This window comes from Garra rufa, chromosome 2 (genome assembly GCF_049309525.1).
Source record: "Garra rufa chromosome 2, GarRuf1.0, whole genome shotgun sequence".
NCBI lineage: Eukaryota > Metazoa > Chordata > Actinopteri > Cypriniformes > Cyprinidae > Garra > Garra rufa.
Window position 1 is genome coordinate 15,715,773 of NC_133362.1, and position 15,301 is coordinate 15,731,073.

The 15,301-nt window shown below is 38.2% G+C and overlaps 2 protein-coding genes across 3 annotated transcripts in view; both read left to right on the forward strand.

The window, feature by feature from the left end:
- Window positions 1–8,110, forward strand: part of LOC141325214 (deubiquitinase DESI2) — a 28,036-nt gene extending 19,926 nt beyond the window's left edge. Inside the window, exons 3-5 of the mRNA XM_073833769.1 lie at window positions 3,297–3,390; window positions 5,090–5,231; window positions 5,350–8,110. Of these exons, the coding sequence (XP_073689870.1) occupies window positions 3,297–3,390; window positions 5,090–5,231; window positions 5,350–5,598 (485 nt within the window). The 3' untranslated portion in view covers window positions 5,599–8,110. The remainder of the gene's footprint in view (window positions 1–3,296; window positions 3,391–5,089; window positions 5,232–5,349) is intronic.
- Window positions 8,111–8,447: 337 nt separating this feature from the next.
- On the forward strand, window positions 8,448–15,038 carry srsf5a (serine and arginine rich splicing factor 5a). 2 transcript variants are annotated; one of them, XM_073833766.1, is made up of 8 exons: window positions 8,448–8,561; window positions 9,157–9,305; window positions 9,399–9,469; window positions 11,175–11,291; window positions 11,447–11,516; window positions 12,680–12,753; window positions 12,836–12,943; window positions 14,265–15,038. In XM_073833766.1, the coding sequence occupies exons 2-8, from the start codon at window positions 9,180–9,182 to the stop codon at window positions 14,482–14,484; spliced, it is 786 nt and encodes a 261-aa protein (XP_073689867.1). In that variant the 5' UTR covers window positions 8,448–8,561; window positions 9,157–9,179; the 3' UTR covers window positions 14,485–15,038. The 2 variants fall into 2 exon arrangements, with proteins under 2 accessions (XP_073689867.1, XP_073689868.1); XM_073833767.1 differs by lacking the exons at window positions 12,836–12,943; window positions 14,265–15,038 and having other exon boundaries at window positions 11,784–12,698.
- The last annotated feature ends 263 nt before the right edge of the window (window positions 15,039–15,301 follow it).

A 15,301-nucleotide genomic window follows, 5' to 3' on the forward strand; every position in this document is an offset into this window, starting at 1 on the left:
GTCAATAAACCCCTCTAAAGTGTAATAATGACCCATATCTCAAAAATGCTACAGTAAAATGGTTTCATATGAGGTGTGCATATAATATGGGACGTCCTGAATGAGAACTGATCATTGTTTTTTTCTACTTATTAGAAATGGGGTCAATACACCCCTCTAAAGTGTAATAATGACCCATATCTCAAAAATGCTACAGTAAAATGGTTTCATATGAGGTGTGCATATAGTATGGGACGTCCTGAATAAGAACTGATCATTGTTTTTTTCTACTTATTAGAAATGGGGTCAATATACCCCTCTAAAGTCTAATACTGTCCCATATCAGAAAAGAACCATCAAAGACACCAACAAATAACACGGATATTAAAGCAGAAATGCAAATAAATAAGTAAGTAAACATTCACGAGTATTTTGTAGTATTATTTCTCAGTCCTGGGCGTCTAAACGAAAAGCGCTCTGCAAGCGCGTTCTCTCTGGGCTGTTTCTGATACTACCGTAATGACTGTAATATGCGCGCACTTTTAAAGTCAATCGCGGCTGGCTTGACCGTGTTTTTCTGAACCGCGGCTGGCTTTACCGCAGTGATCAGGAACGGACTGCAAACGTGTCCTGTGTGAAAGCAAAATGAGTCCGTGCTGCTTCTGCATCGCATACGTAACACACACGGACTGCATACACACTGCAGACGGAGTATGTGTGAAACAGGCGTTAGTGTTCCTCAAGAAGAATATGCATTGATGAGACCACTGTCCAGGTTAACATAAAGCACTTTACAGTAACTTACTACTGACGTTTCAGGATCACGGTTTACACATGTTAGTTAATGTTCATGTTGTTTTTTAATGTTCAGGCACTTTTATCTGTCTAGCTGTACAGTGTTTACATTTAAGACCAGGAGGCAGTGAGTTATTATGCAAATGCATATTTCTTTGCACAGTGTTGGAAATGTTGGCATTAATAAATGCATAAGATTTCCTTATTATGGGTATTTTTTTCTTTTTCAGTCACATATATCGTGATATATCGTTGATGAAATTTCTTCCAATATATTGAATATCGTAGATATCGTGAATCGCGATATTATCGATATCATGGGCCACATATCGCCACAGAATTGAATCGTGAGTTACCTGTATCGTCCCACCCCTAATACACACACAGCTCAGCAGTGTAGCAGACGTAGGCAACTCTGAGGACTGAGCCATGATTCATTGGGTTTTTTACAGAGCTTTAGCTTCTCACCAATAGAGTGCTGCAGGGGCAACATATTTTTGCAGACCAAAACCTGGGAACGAGTTAGCATTTTAGAACTTTCAGTTCCTACACCCTGGAGTCAATGTTTTTTTAAATGAATTTTTGGTTAAATGCCTGAAATAAGGTCTGTGAAGAAAATGTGGTGTAGTTCATTCTAAGTCTTTAAAGGGTTAGTTCTCCCAAAAATGAAAATACTGTTACTCCCCTTCTTGTTTTTCCAAAGATGTAAAACCTTTCTTCATCTTAGAAAAAAAAAATTAAGATATGCTTGATGAAATCCGAGAGCTTTTTTACCCTGCATAGACAGCAACACAACTGACATGTTCAAGGCCCTAAAAGGTAGTAAGGACATTGTTAAAATAGTACATGTGACATCAGTGGTTCAACCGTAATTTTATGAAGCTACGAGAATACTTTTTGTGCACAAAGAAAACAAAAATAACGTCTTCATTCAACAATTTCTTCTTTTCTGTGTCAGGGTGATGCTAACTTCTGGGTTGACCTACAAACAGTAGTTTACTTCCAGAACAAAAACCCATTTGTCATCCAAGATGTTCATGTCTTTCTTTCTTCAGTCGTAAAGAAATTGTTTTTTTGAGGAAAACATTTAATAGATTTCTTATATGGATTTCTCTCCATATAATGGACTTCTATGGTGCCCCCAAGTTTGAACTTCCAAAATGCAGTTTAAGTGCAGCTTCAAAGGGCTCTAAATGATGCCAGTCAAGGAAGAAGGGTCTTATCTGTCAAAACGATCGGTTATTTTCTCCAAAAATTAACAATTTATATACTTTTTAACCTCAAACGCTCGTCTTGTCTAGCTCTGTGTGAACCTTGTGCGCATGTATTCCGGTTCAAGACAATTAGGATCTCCTCCAACTTTGAAATCATCCTACATTGCTGTTTGACCTGTTTTTGTAAAGGGCATTTGACCTTTGTATGTTCTCTTACGTAAACACTGGGTTGGTACTGCTGCAGCGATGTAGGACAATTTTGAAGTTGGAGGAGAAAATGAGATGGGAGTTTTCGACCTACCCTGACTTTCATGAACCGGAACACATAGAGTTTACACAGAGCTATACAAGACGAGCATTTGAGGTTAAAAAGTATATAAATTGTAAAAAAAAAAAAATTTTTTTTTTTGAAAATAACCATTCGTTTTGCTAGATAAGACCCTTCTTCCTCCGCTGGGAGGAAGTTTAGAGCCCTTTGAAGTTGCATTTAAACTGCATTTTGGAAGTTCAAACTCGGGGGCACCATAGCAGTCTACTATATGGAGAGAAATCCTGAAATTTTTCGTCAAAAAACATTATTTTCTTTACGATTGAAGAAAGAAAGTCATGAACATTTTGGATGACAAAGGGGATGAGTAAATTATCTGTACATTTTTGTTCTGAAAGTGAACTACTCCTTTAATGCAGTTCTCTATACACATTTAAACATAAAAAGAAATTGTTATGAGGGCCTGTCTAAGTAAATCACTTTTAATTGAACTGCTCAGTAACAAGTAACTAAGTAATAGAAATATTCTAGTTAAAGTCAGTATGAAACAGAAATCGTGACCATCTTTTCTCCTCTGTTATTATGTACGTTTGAGTAAAAAAGCTTCACAAATGAGAACAATGTAGGATGGGGTTTGATCAGGAGAATCATGAGTCCGAAATTCTCGTCCGAAGTTTTTGCACGTTAAAAAATAAATACGACCTCACGTTGTGTCAATAATGTTTACACACTGCTTCTGAAACTGTTGTTGTCATGGAAAAATTCGGATCAGGTTCGATTTTCTGCGTTTTCGCATCCGTAGCAAGCATTTTAATAGGAAAGGGTGATGAATATACGGAAAAAAAAAAAGAGAAAAAACGTAGTCGAAAATTTCGTATACGAAAATTTCGGACTTGGTGTGCAATGATTTATTATTTATAATAAACTACAATACAGTCGGTTTTGATTTTATGATGACTTTAAACACATTATACTTGTGAAATTCCTATTAAAGTGACAAACAACAAATTAAACCCTGTTTAATGTCTTGTTTCCTGTAGAATTTGCATATGGCGGCCATCCTTATCCCTTCAGTGGCATTTTTGAGATCAACCCTGGAAATGCCTCAGAACTGGGGGAGACTTTCAAATTCAAGTGAGTTTTTCCACATACACTACCAGTCAAAAGTTCTTGAACAGTTAGATTTTTTGTTTATTAAAGAAGTTTTTTCTGCTCACCAAGCCTGCATTTATTTGATTCAAAGTACAGCAAAAACGGTGCAATTATGAAATATTTTTACTATTTAAAATAGCAGTTTTCTATTTGAATATATTTTAAAATGTAATTTTATTCCTTTGATTTTAAAGCTGAATGTTTAGCATCATTACTCCAGTCACATGGTCCTTCAGAAATCATTCTAATATGCTGATTTTTTTTTCAGGTTTCTTTGATCAATAGAAAGTTCAAAAGAACAACATTTATCCAAAATCTTTTGTGACATTATAAATCTTTATCATCACTTTTGATCAATTTAAAGCATCCTTGCTATATATATATATATATATATATATATACAGGGGTTGGACAATGAAACTGAAACACCTGGTTTTAGACCACAGTTAGTATGGTGTTGGGCCTCCTTTTTTTGGCCAATAGAGAGTTTCGTCTTTGGAATTGTCATATACAAGTCCTGCACAGCTGCCAAAGGCATTTTGAGCCATTCTCCTCTTGCAGATCAGGGGTCAGGTCACTATATGATTCTGGTGTAGGAAAATGTTATCTGACTCGCTCCTCCAAAACACCCCAAAGTGGCACAATAATATTCAGATCTGGTGACTATGCATGCCATGGGAGATGTCCAACTTCACTTTTCTTGTTCATCAGACCACTCTGTCACCTGTCTTGCTGTGTGTACTGGTGCATTATCATCCTGATACATGGTACCACCTTCAGAGTACAATGTCTGAACCATTGGGTGCACATAGTCAACGTTCACACCTGTTCTTACTGGTGGAATGTGCAATCAGTGAAGATTGGCCACCAGGCTGCAAAAATATAGCCATGAAACCTCCAACATTATATTGGCCAGTGTTTCAGTTTCATTGTCCAACCCCACAGAGTGGTCTTATGAACAAGAAAAGTGAAGTTGGACATCTCCCATGGCCTGCATAGTCTCCAGATCTGAATATTATTGTGCCACTTTGGGGTGTTTTGGAGAAGCGAGTCAGATAACATTTTCCTACACCAGTATCATGTAGTGACCTGACCCCTGATCTGCAAGAGGAGAATGGCTCAAAATGCCTTTGGCAACTGTGCAGGACTTGTAAATGACAATTCCAAAGACGAAATGCTCTATTGGCCAAAAAAAGGAGGCCCAACACCATACTAACTGTGGTCTAAAACCAGGTGTTTCAGTTTCATTGTCCAACCCCTGTATATATACTGACTCCGAGCTTTTGAATGGTATAGTGTATAATGTTACAAAATTATTATTATTTCAGATAAATGCTGATCTTTGGATCTTTCTATTCATTAAATAATCCTAAAAAAATTCTGTCAACTTTTTAAAATATTGATAATAATAATAATAATAATATAAATCATTTTTTGAACAGCAAATCAGCACATTAGAATGATTTCTAAGAGACTGGAGTTATGATGATGAAAATATAGGAATATATTACATTTTAAAATATATTCAAATAGAAAACGGTTATTTTAAATAGTAAAAATATTTGACAATAATACTGATGAGACGTCTTTAAAAACCATTACTGTTCAAAAACTTTTGACTGGTAGTGTACACACACATTTAAGCCACAAAACCAACTCCGAAGTTCTGTTTCTTCTCCAGAGAGGCTATAGCTCTGGGTACGACAGACTTTGCAGAGGAGGACATCGATAAAATAATGGAGGAGCTGGGAAAGGAGTTCAAGGGGAACGCCTACCACCTAATGCACAAAAACTGCAACCATTTTTCTTCTTCACTGTCTGAGGTCAGTTTTTTTTCTGTCAGTCTTTTTATAAATGATAGGACTAGGCTGTAAACAACTACACCGACTGATGGCATTCTGTATTCTCACATTATTGTATTCTCTCCTTCTCTCTTTCTAGTTGCTGTGTGGTAGAGAGATCCCACGCTGGGTCAATCGATTGGCATATTTCAGCTCCTGTATTCCATTTCTGCAGAGTTGTCTGCCTAAAGAGTGGCTCACACCCGCCGCTCTCCAGAGCCATATCAGCATGGGCCTTCGGAAGGAGAACACACACTCACACACACACGACTCCAGCGACGACGAGCCCTCGTCTGCCACAGAGGCGGCCGCTGGAACGTCGCACAGCTGCAGGCACACCCGCGTGTGATTTACAGAAATATTTACACGCAGTATTTAATTCAAACACACATACACTCCAACCTCTGATCCTGCTGCTACAGCGCCTCCTGCTGGACTGGATGAACACCAGACCTCATGGCCTCTCTGAATGAGGAAATCAAAGTCATGTTTTTCAGTAGAGCCTACAGGGATTTAAAAACCTTGCAATGGTACTCTTAAAGTTTTAAAACTGTTTGATTTTTACTACGATTTTAGGGAAATGAAAACATTTTAGTGTTCTCTCTCTCTTATAAGTGCATAGGACAATATGAATGATGGGAGATCATGATGGACTGCCCCCTGCTGGTGTGTGACAGCACTACAGGCCCCTTCCTCATAAAAACAAAACTTTCTTTTTTTTAGTCTCATCTGGATGTTTTCCAGATTTAGCCGAGTTTGCTGTGTATTTAATTCTTTTCTATTCTGTGATGGAATAAGCCTTTCATCTGAAGAGGAATTCACATTCCTAACCTTTTTTCCTCAGTGATTTTAGTAATATTAACCGTTTTTAATTTAATTATATGATGTCAGACTGATGTCATCTTTGGTTTACATTCATTTTATTTCTAGCTCTGTTATATATATATATATATATATATATATATATATATATATATATATATATATATTAGTGCAAGGTTTTTGATGAATTTACACTAAAAAGGGCCGATGACACACACTGACAGCAGTTGGAAATTGCAGCCTTATAACTGTAAGCCATTGATATGCTGGACTCAACCGAAACAAAAGACCCCTGTTGTTCGGTCGTCAAGGACACAAAGGGGGCATTTGTGAGGGTGGTGTCGAGGGGGTGGGTGGGGTCTGCACATCAGGTTTGGTATCAGTACTGTACGACAGTGTTGTGATTGAATGCAACATCTGAGTGATTAAGAGAGTGGTAGTGTTGCAAATGTGTTAATGGTGATTGTGGTTTCTGGCTTTTAAAAGTGCAGACTGAGAAGAGTGATGTTGTTAAAATGAGTCATTCACACCTTATTACATTACTTTTGCACACATTTCTGCCCTGGTTTTCACTCTGGAGTAGTCAAGGGTAGTTGGCAAAAAGTCAGAGCCAGATTTCAGAGAAAAGAGTGTATGATGGTCACAGACTCAGCCATTTAGTGTAGGATGCCCAGTTTTTCTCTGTAACCATTTGCAAAGTAGGCATGCGTATAATGCCTAGTGTTTTTCTCCTCATAGTTGTGAAATGTATTCCAGCTTTAACAGTAACTTAAGGCCACAATTAAAGGCTGTAAGGTCTTTCCAGTCTTCAAGCAGTAGACCTTAGCAAAGGTAGACGCCATATCTAATTTTTCACAAACTTAAATAAAACTGGGAGAAATGTGCAGTATTCAGTAAGGTTGTTTGTCTTAAGCCCCTACACAGAACAAAAAGGGGTCAAAATTGTAACTTTTGGGGTACAACAGCCTGTCACTGGAGCAGTAGCTTTAAAAGGACATCTTTGTAACTTTTTTACTCCTAATTAGGTGTATATTAGTACCGTAGAGTAGTAATACGTACCCTTACGGTACTAATATGTGACCCTGGACCACAAAATTAGTCATAAGTAGCACGGATATATTTGTAGAGATAGAGAAAAATACATTGCATGGGTCAAAATGATCGACTTACATGAAGATATTTTGTAAATTTCCTACTGTAAATATATCAAAACTTAATTTTTGATTAGTAATATGCATTGCTAAGACCTTCATTTGGAAAACTTTAAAGATGATTTTCTCAATATTTATATTTTTTTGCACCCTCAGATATCAGATTTTCAAATAGTTGTATCTAGGCCAAATATTGTTCTAACAAATCATACATCAAAAAAGTGGACCCTTATGACTGGTATTGTGGTCTAGGGTCACATGGCTTTTGTTGTACCCCAAAAGATACAATTCTGGCTGCTTTTTTCTGTGTGTATGATAATTTTCATGTTTTACCCACAAATTATGTTAGAAATCATATCTTGTCAGTTGATGGATCAACAACAGAGTTCATTAGTTGTTCGTAAAATATTAAATATGGTGTATACCCTGACTGTGGTCCATATCAGAGTAAATGATACATCTGATACATCAAACAGTATTATTTTGACCTTCTGTACCATTTTGCCTGTCAGTATCTTCTCCAAAAGCCCAACTTCTCCTCTGTCTCTCAGGATGGCATGGTATTGTAGGTGGCAACGCGGGTGTTTCATGAGTCAAATCTGTAGGAAAATATGTTTTTGGTGACATATTTATAAAATTTTATATTTGGAATATGATTCTATTTACTGTTATTTTGTCAGAGATATGATCAACCTGTAGAGCCTAATTCTTATGATACTATTTTTGTTTCATTTAGTCAGAGGCCACAACTTTTACTGGTTCAGCGAAGACCTGTTTTGTAGGCATCGCCCACTGATGCCATTTCTAGCCTCGATTAGTACTTCTTGTTTTGATGTGTTGGACAATTTACAGATGAATAGAAATAAAGAAATGAAAAGTTTCACAGAACTGCATTGCTGTCGCAGGGGTGGAGGGGGACATGATCATTCTTTTTAAACATTGATTAATTCACACTTAAAACCAAGAATCATTGAATTCTGATAAAGATAACCAGATCATGTGATGTCTTCAGTTTCCAAACTGGATCAATCCAGTTCCAACTGTGTAAACCGAGCTGATCAAAGTATAGTCTAGCAATAAAATATACGTTTTTCCAGCACTTCCTTCGATTAAATCATATACCTTGTATATGTATTTAAAAAATCGTGAAAAAACAAAAAAACATTTTCAATATGTTTACGTACGCATGCACGAGCCTCGCCTGCCATTACCCTCCCCCCTTTCTCGTGAACGCGCATATAAAACCTCCGCCGCGCGGCCGCGCTCCTCAGTCTCGAGATCAACGCCATTTTGTCCTGTAAGCAGAGTGGAGAGGACGCAGCGAATTCTCACAAATACGGTTTGTTTTTAGCTTTAATTGTAGTTTAGTGCTTTATTTAAGCTTTGGTAATGCAGAACTAATTCATTTCAAAGATATTTTGTCTGTTTTTACGGTTTAACATCGAGTAGGTCTATCTGCGCATGCTGACTAGGCCTTGGCCGCACGTTTGGTCCGTGTTCATTTGTCGTGTTAATGTTATATTTTCTCAAAATTGCCTTAAATTATGCCTTAAAAGTGTTTTATAGCAGCACTATGTGTTTTTTTTGCCACTGTAGTGGTGTATATTGCAATTTGATCAATTCGGTGATTCTGCAGAGTCAATAGGCAGCAGATGGTTTTTGTTTTAGCCGTTTTTAAGAAACCAGTTTTTATTTAAACTTACATTCGTTGAAGGGCACAATCTCTTCACCTCTTCTCATTTTACGAATTGGTTTGCATGTTCTTGAATGTTTATTAATGATTTGCATGATCTGACTAGACTCCTACAAATAATTATCCAGTGTTATACCGTGTGTGACCACCAGGTGCACATGCTTTTTATCCTACAGTACAAAGTACATGTTTGCCAGACTGTTGATTAACAGTAACGTTACTTTTCACACTCTTTCCCCAGATTTCCCTGAATCTTTTATCACCATGAGTGGATGTCGCGTGTTCATCGGCCGTCTGAGCCCTCATGCTCGTGAAAGAGATGTAGAGAAGTTCTTCAAAGGCTACGGACGCATTCGGGAGATTAACCTGAAAAACGGGTTTGGCTTTGTGGTGAGTGTTGCTGACACACTTCTCAGGGTCTTTTATGTGTGAGGTGATGATAAATCGATATCTCACTGCCCCCTGCTGTCTGGTTTTTCACAGGAGTTTGACGACCACAGGGACGCAGATGATGCAGTGTATGAGCTGAATGGAAAAGAGTTGTGCAGTGAGAGGTGAGACTTGAGTTGTTTACACCATCTGCCTAATGTAGACCGTTAGGCTTGTTTCATGTGGTTGAAGTTGGTATGAATTGAAAATAAATCATATTGTCTAAATGCATATTTAAGATCTTCTAGTGTGCTGTGATATCAAAACCCAGAAGACTAAATTGCCATCGGTTCCCTAGAGATCTTTTTATCCACCGATTTAACACGGAAGTAAGCCTATGGGTCATTATATTAGATTCAACTTTATTGTGATTACACATGTACAAGTACAAGGCAACGAAATGCAGTTTAGGTCTAACCAGGAGTGCAATAAGCAGCAAGTGCAGGATAAAGGTATAAGTTATAAGTGCACTTATAGGGAATATGTACAGGGAGAAACTATGGATAATATTTACAGATGAAGTACTGTGAGCATAATTTACAGATGATAATTAACTACAATTAGAATGTAAAAATAGATGAACACAGTATACATTATATCTGCAATAAGGAAATAAGAATAACAACATGCAGTAAACTGTAAAATTGTTTCCACTTCAATTCATTGCGTTAATAATAAAGATAATACATAAAATAACATTGTGAGACACACCAATTTGCAATATCAAGCAGCAAAATGAGCTGTTTTGTACAGCTACAGATTGCTGGATGCGAATGAAAGCGGAAACCTGACTCATAAAATTTGCAAATGGCTGCGCCTTTTCTTACAGAGAAAGAAAAAGTTGGATAGATTATGACAAATTACACACTTGTACTAAAACTGTGCAGTTACATGTTTGAAGCACTCACTTTTCTTTATGTATGAAGGTATTTTTAACCGTTGAATTGAAATGCCTCAGGAAATTCTCAAAGAAACCCATGGTAAATTAGACTTCTAGGTTTAGACATCATGGTTGCACTCTATTGTGAACAATCTGCATGTACATTCATTTAAAAAAAGAAAACAGACACTTGGTTGGTTCACCCAAAAAAATTAATTCTGTCATTAATTCCTCACCCACATGTTCCAATTCCATAAAACTTTCATTCATCTTCGGAAGGTATTTTTGATGAATGCCGAGAGCTTTTTGATCCTTCATAGACCGCAATGCAACTGATACATTTAAGGTTCAGAAAGGCACCAAGACGATTTTTTTTTTTTTTTTTTTTTTCCACAAGCTGTGAAAATGCTTTTTGTGTGCAAAAAACGAAAATAACGTCTTCATTTAACACTTCTTCTGCCAAAAGTTACTGTCTTCTGCCATTATCAAGAGTACCATGGGGCATGCGTGTGGTGCTTCTGACATAGAACAATTATTGGTGATAATGGCACACAAAGTGTTCTTGTAGCTTTATAAAATCACTTGAGCCATTGATGTCACATGGACTACTTTTGTTGATGTTCTTGGTACCTTTTTGGGCCTTGAATGTGTTAGGACCCTTGCTGTCTACGCAGGGTCAGAAAGCTCTCAGATTTCATTAAAAACCTTCTTAATTTGTGTTCTGAAGATGAATGTCCAGTTTTGGAACAACATGAGGGTGAGTATTTAATGATTGAATTTAATTTGTGTGAACTATCCCTTTAAGCCCTGTTTCTGCAAGCTCTTGTTCATTTGCATCCACTTTTCAATGCAACACCCACATTTCAAAATCCGGTCAGTAAATGTTGAATAGAAAAGCTCTGGCATTGTCAGGAGTTTCATTGTGACTAATGGTTTTCTCTTAATTCCAGGGTGACCATTGAACATGCCCGCTCTCGCCGAGGAAGAGGTGGAGGCCCAGGAATGGGAGGAGGACGCTTCTCTCCACGCTTTGGAGGGTATCGTAAATCCCGCAGTGGGGGTTCCAGGTATGTACGCATTGTGGGAGAAAATCGTACACCGTTTGTTGCGATAGTTCAAATGTGCTAACCTCTGCTCTTTTCTCAGGTATAGTTCAAATGTGCTAACCTCTGCTCTTTTCTCGGGTATAGTTCAAATGTGTTAACCTCTGGTCTTCTCTCAGGTATGGACCACCAGTGCGCACGGAGCACAGAATCATTGTGGAGAATCTCTCCTCTCGCATCAGCTGGCAGGTGAGCATCCCGAGCTGTAGCAGCACAGCGGCGTAGCAGCCTTCTGTTGTTGCGATTCATCATCCCTGCACTTGTTTTTCTTTTGACATCAGTACAACCACACAAACAATTAGTTATTACTGTTTAACGGAAAAAAAAAAAAAAAAAACATTTTTTTTTTCTTTTTCTCTTCACCTCAGCCAAACCTTACATAAGTGAAAATGCTGATTTTAATGTTGAAAGGTTCTCTAACCCAGACCCATGTTTTTCAAACCTTTTCTTTAACAGCTGTGCTCTGGTATTCTTTAATTGGAGTTGCATGCACAGCCTCCGGGGTGCATAGCGCCCTCCCCTGGTTGTGTTCTGAATAGTGTCCCTCTGGTGCCTCACCCGACACGCAGTGTCTGCCGGTCTAAGTCTTGGCTGGGTCCGTAGCACCAGACAGAGCCGTAGCACAGGATAGCCTTAGAGGAGCTGGGTAGCCGCTCTCTGGAGGGTCTGTGATGTCAGATCTGCTCCATCCCCCCCGATCTGCTGTTTGGGTCTTATTCTGTTGGTGCTGAAGCGGGGAGGGGTGCAGGGTTTTGGCCCCTCCCCCATCCTCTCTCTCTCTGGTGGGGTCCGTTCTTACGGAGGCCGGATGGGTCGAGTCCGAGGTCGTTTTAACGCTTCATTGCTTCCGTTTGCTATTTGGACAAGTGGCTCTTTGCTAATGCCTTCTGTGGTTTGGAACGGTAAGTAGCTCATTACACTGGATAGTTACACGGTAAAGAGGGTTCTGTCACTTTAAATCTGGAGTTAGTCGTACATGGAGAAAGACTGTCGCTAGGAAGTTTTGAGATTTGCACAAAATCTAAATAACAAAATGAGAACCTGTTCTTAGGGACTAGCTGTAGTCAGGCGTGTCTCCATCTGAGGGCTTCCTTTCCTGCCGTTATACACAATCTAAATGAGATTTGTGTTGCCGAAAACGCTCCGGTAGTTTTATAAACTGGGACAAACATCCGGTAAGACGACATCTGTTGAGGGAGCTTTCCACAGGTGCACCAGTGCACACTTTAGAGCAGATGCTGCAGAATGCAGTGTGTGTATTTAATGTGTGGGTGCTAAAGTGCAGTGTGTGACTCAGTGCTTTTGGGTTGCTCTGAAAACCTGTCATTAAGTGCTTTCTGTGCTTTCTGCAGGATCTGAAGGACTTGATGAGGAAGGTGGGTGAAGTGACCTTTGTGGACGCACACAGGACCAAGAAGAACGAAGGGTAAGATATTGTGCATGGATGCGTAAGACTGCGTTCTGACTCTTACGTGATTGTAACGGAGTTGTTCTGATATGTTTTACAGGGTGGTGGAGTTTGCTTCACACAGTGACATGAAGAATGCCATTGACAAGCTGGATGGAACAGATCTGAATGGACGCAAACTCAAGCTCTATGAGGATCGCAAGAGGGAGTATGTACCAGACAATCTTACATGACTTTAAATTGCTATGGTCTCACATGATTTCTATAGGTCTTAAAATTTAATTTCAGGATTTGTACAAGGTGGTTTAAGTACTTGAGTTTGACTTGCAAATAGCAATATTACTGACAAGTTACTGTAAAAGTGCTTGAATTATTGAAAGACAATGCATCTAGGAAATAAGTGTTTAATTTTGTCAACGCACATGTCAGGAAAATAATCAAGCTGAGCAAGTAGTAGTACTAGCAGTGTCGTGTAAACATGGCTAAAGATGCAAAAAGAGGAACAGATGAACATAAATGAGTCGTTTAAGCTTGGAACCTCTCCGATGGATATAAACTGACTTTTGTCATTTAGTTTAAGCGATTTTACTAGCAATAGCCAGATCAAAACAGCCATTTATTTTCAAATTTCAACATCAATTCTAATGATTTTAAAAAGCACGTATAGTGATTGGTGAGGCGGTGCTTTTTAAAACCATTGCATTGCAAACAGATTCACTGTTTTAAAGCACTCCAATCAGATTGCGTAGCGCAAATCATTTTCCGGTCGGGATTTCAAATTGCAAATCATTAGATTCGTTTGTGACTCAATTTGATTTCAAATCGAATGAGTCGTGATGCACAATTTAAAGTCCTAATCTGAAATGGTTTATTCATCAAGTATATCATTATTCATATTGTGATTCATGCGTATCATGAATCATTTGATTTACATCAGAACAGGTTTGTGAATCATTAGCGCCCTTGAATGATTCAAATCAAATGATTTGCGACATGTGATTTGGAAGTCCCAATATAAATCTTGTGATTTTTACGATATGCAAAGCTCCAAACTAAGTCAAATGATTCGTGACCCATGCTCTGAGTCCTGATCTGAAATTATGGTTCCCGAATCATTATTCAGATCGGAACTTAGGAGCGGGTTCGCAAATCTTAATTTAGATCGGATCTCCATAGCGTGGAGAGCAGGTTTGCAAATCTCTGAATCCTTTAAGTCCTTGAAAATAAAATAAGTAGTGCCTTAAAGTCCTAGAATGTAATTTTATAGTATCTGTACAAACGCTGTAATATTTAAAAGCTAAAATAGTTTTTTTTTTTTTACATTTAATGAAAGATTAGTTAAGTTGTATTTTAAGAGTTAGTGTTGCTAACACAATTACTGTGTGCTTCCTTGACTGTTGCATTTAAAGAACAAATTGACATTCCTTTTTAATTTACACGTTTTCTTGTGCTTGAATAGATTTTATTTACCTTCATAAAACCTGCAGAAACCCTGACACAGACCTAACCTGTTTTTCTTGTCTCTGCAGTCGTAGTAGGAGTCGTTCCCGCAGCAGGAGCAGCTCCCGTTCCCGCTCACCCAGTCGGAGTCGCACCCCCGAGCGCGGAAGCAAGCGCTCTCGCAGTCGCTCGCTCAGTCGCACCCCAGAGAAGAAAACTAACAGCAACCGGTCTCCTTCCCGCTCTCCTTCTCCTCCTCCTAGGAAACAGAGCCGCTCCCGATCTGCATCTGTAGAGAGTCAGCACTGAAACTAATTATGTATGTGTGCGTGTGAGTGAGACTGAGCTTTTTTTTTTTTTTTTTTTTTTTTCCTCCACTTATTAATGTGGCATATGTCATTGTGCTACTTTAGTGTAAATTACTTACTGTGAGTTGAATGGATGAGAGTATGTGTGTATGAAGATGTTTTGATTTATTTCTTATGCTGAGGAACCGGGTGGGTTTAAGTGATAATGGAGTGGGTAAAGATATTTTTCACAAAGTCTTGTTTTGATTTTGGTTTTTATTTGGTCAATATCAATCCTGGAGTACTTCTGTAGAGAACCTAAATGTATGTGGGTTGTTTCTTAAACTCACCAGTTGATTTTTATTTTTGAATCTTTGTCCAACAGAAGGTTATGCCTGTATATACACTCTGGAATAAAAGTATATTGGTATTTGGCAGAGAAAGATGTTTGAAGTGTGCTCAATCTGTTTAATGTGCCTCTGCATTGGTAAGAAACACCAAATCTTAGTATCTAGTCCCCAATTTTAACTGTTGTCTCAGAATTGCTATCAAATAAACTGGTCATTGTCCATTAAACGTTTTAAAATCTGGACTCTGCTGATTTAAACTCAGTCCACTAGGTGATACTGCTTCATAGTTTACAAAACAGTCTTAAAACCAGACTTTTACAGTTTGAGCTTTGTAATCATATTTTAGTCATTTAAGCTTCTAATGGGTAATTAGGAGAGATCAAAAGTGAAGTTTAAATGATTAAAAAAATAGATCACCATTTTGAGTTTTTTTTTTTTCAAACTGTCTAGTTTAGAGTTAAATTGGCTGATTATAAAAACCACGTCACT

Excerpts from the sequence above, each read along its gene's own strand:
- srsf5a (XM_073833766.1), top strand. The coding sequence starts at position 9,180 with ATGAGTGGATGTCGCGTGTTCATCGGCCGTCTGAGCCCTCATGCTCGT. Across the intron at positions 9,306-9,398 it reads AAAACGGGTTTGGCTTTGTG|GAGTTTGACGACCACAGGGA; the intron begins GTGAGTGTTGCT and ends GGTTTTTCACAG. Across the intron at positions 11,517-12,679 it reads CCTCTCGCATCAGCTGGCAG|GATCTGAAGGACTTGATGAG; the intron begins GTGAGCATCCCG and ends TGCTTTCTGCAG.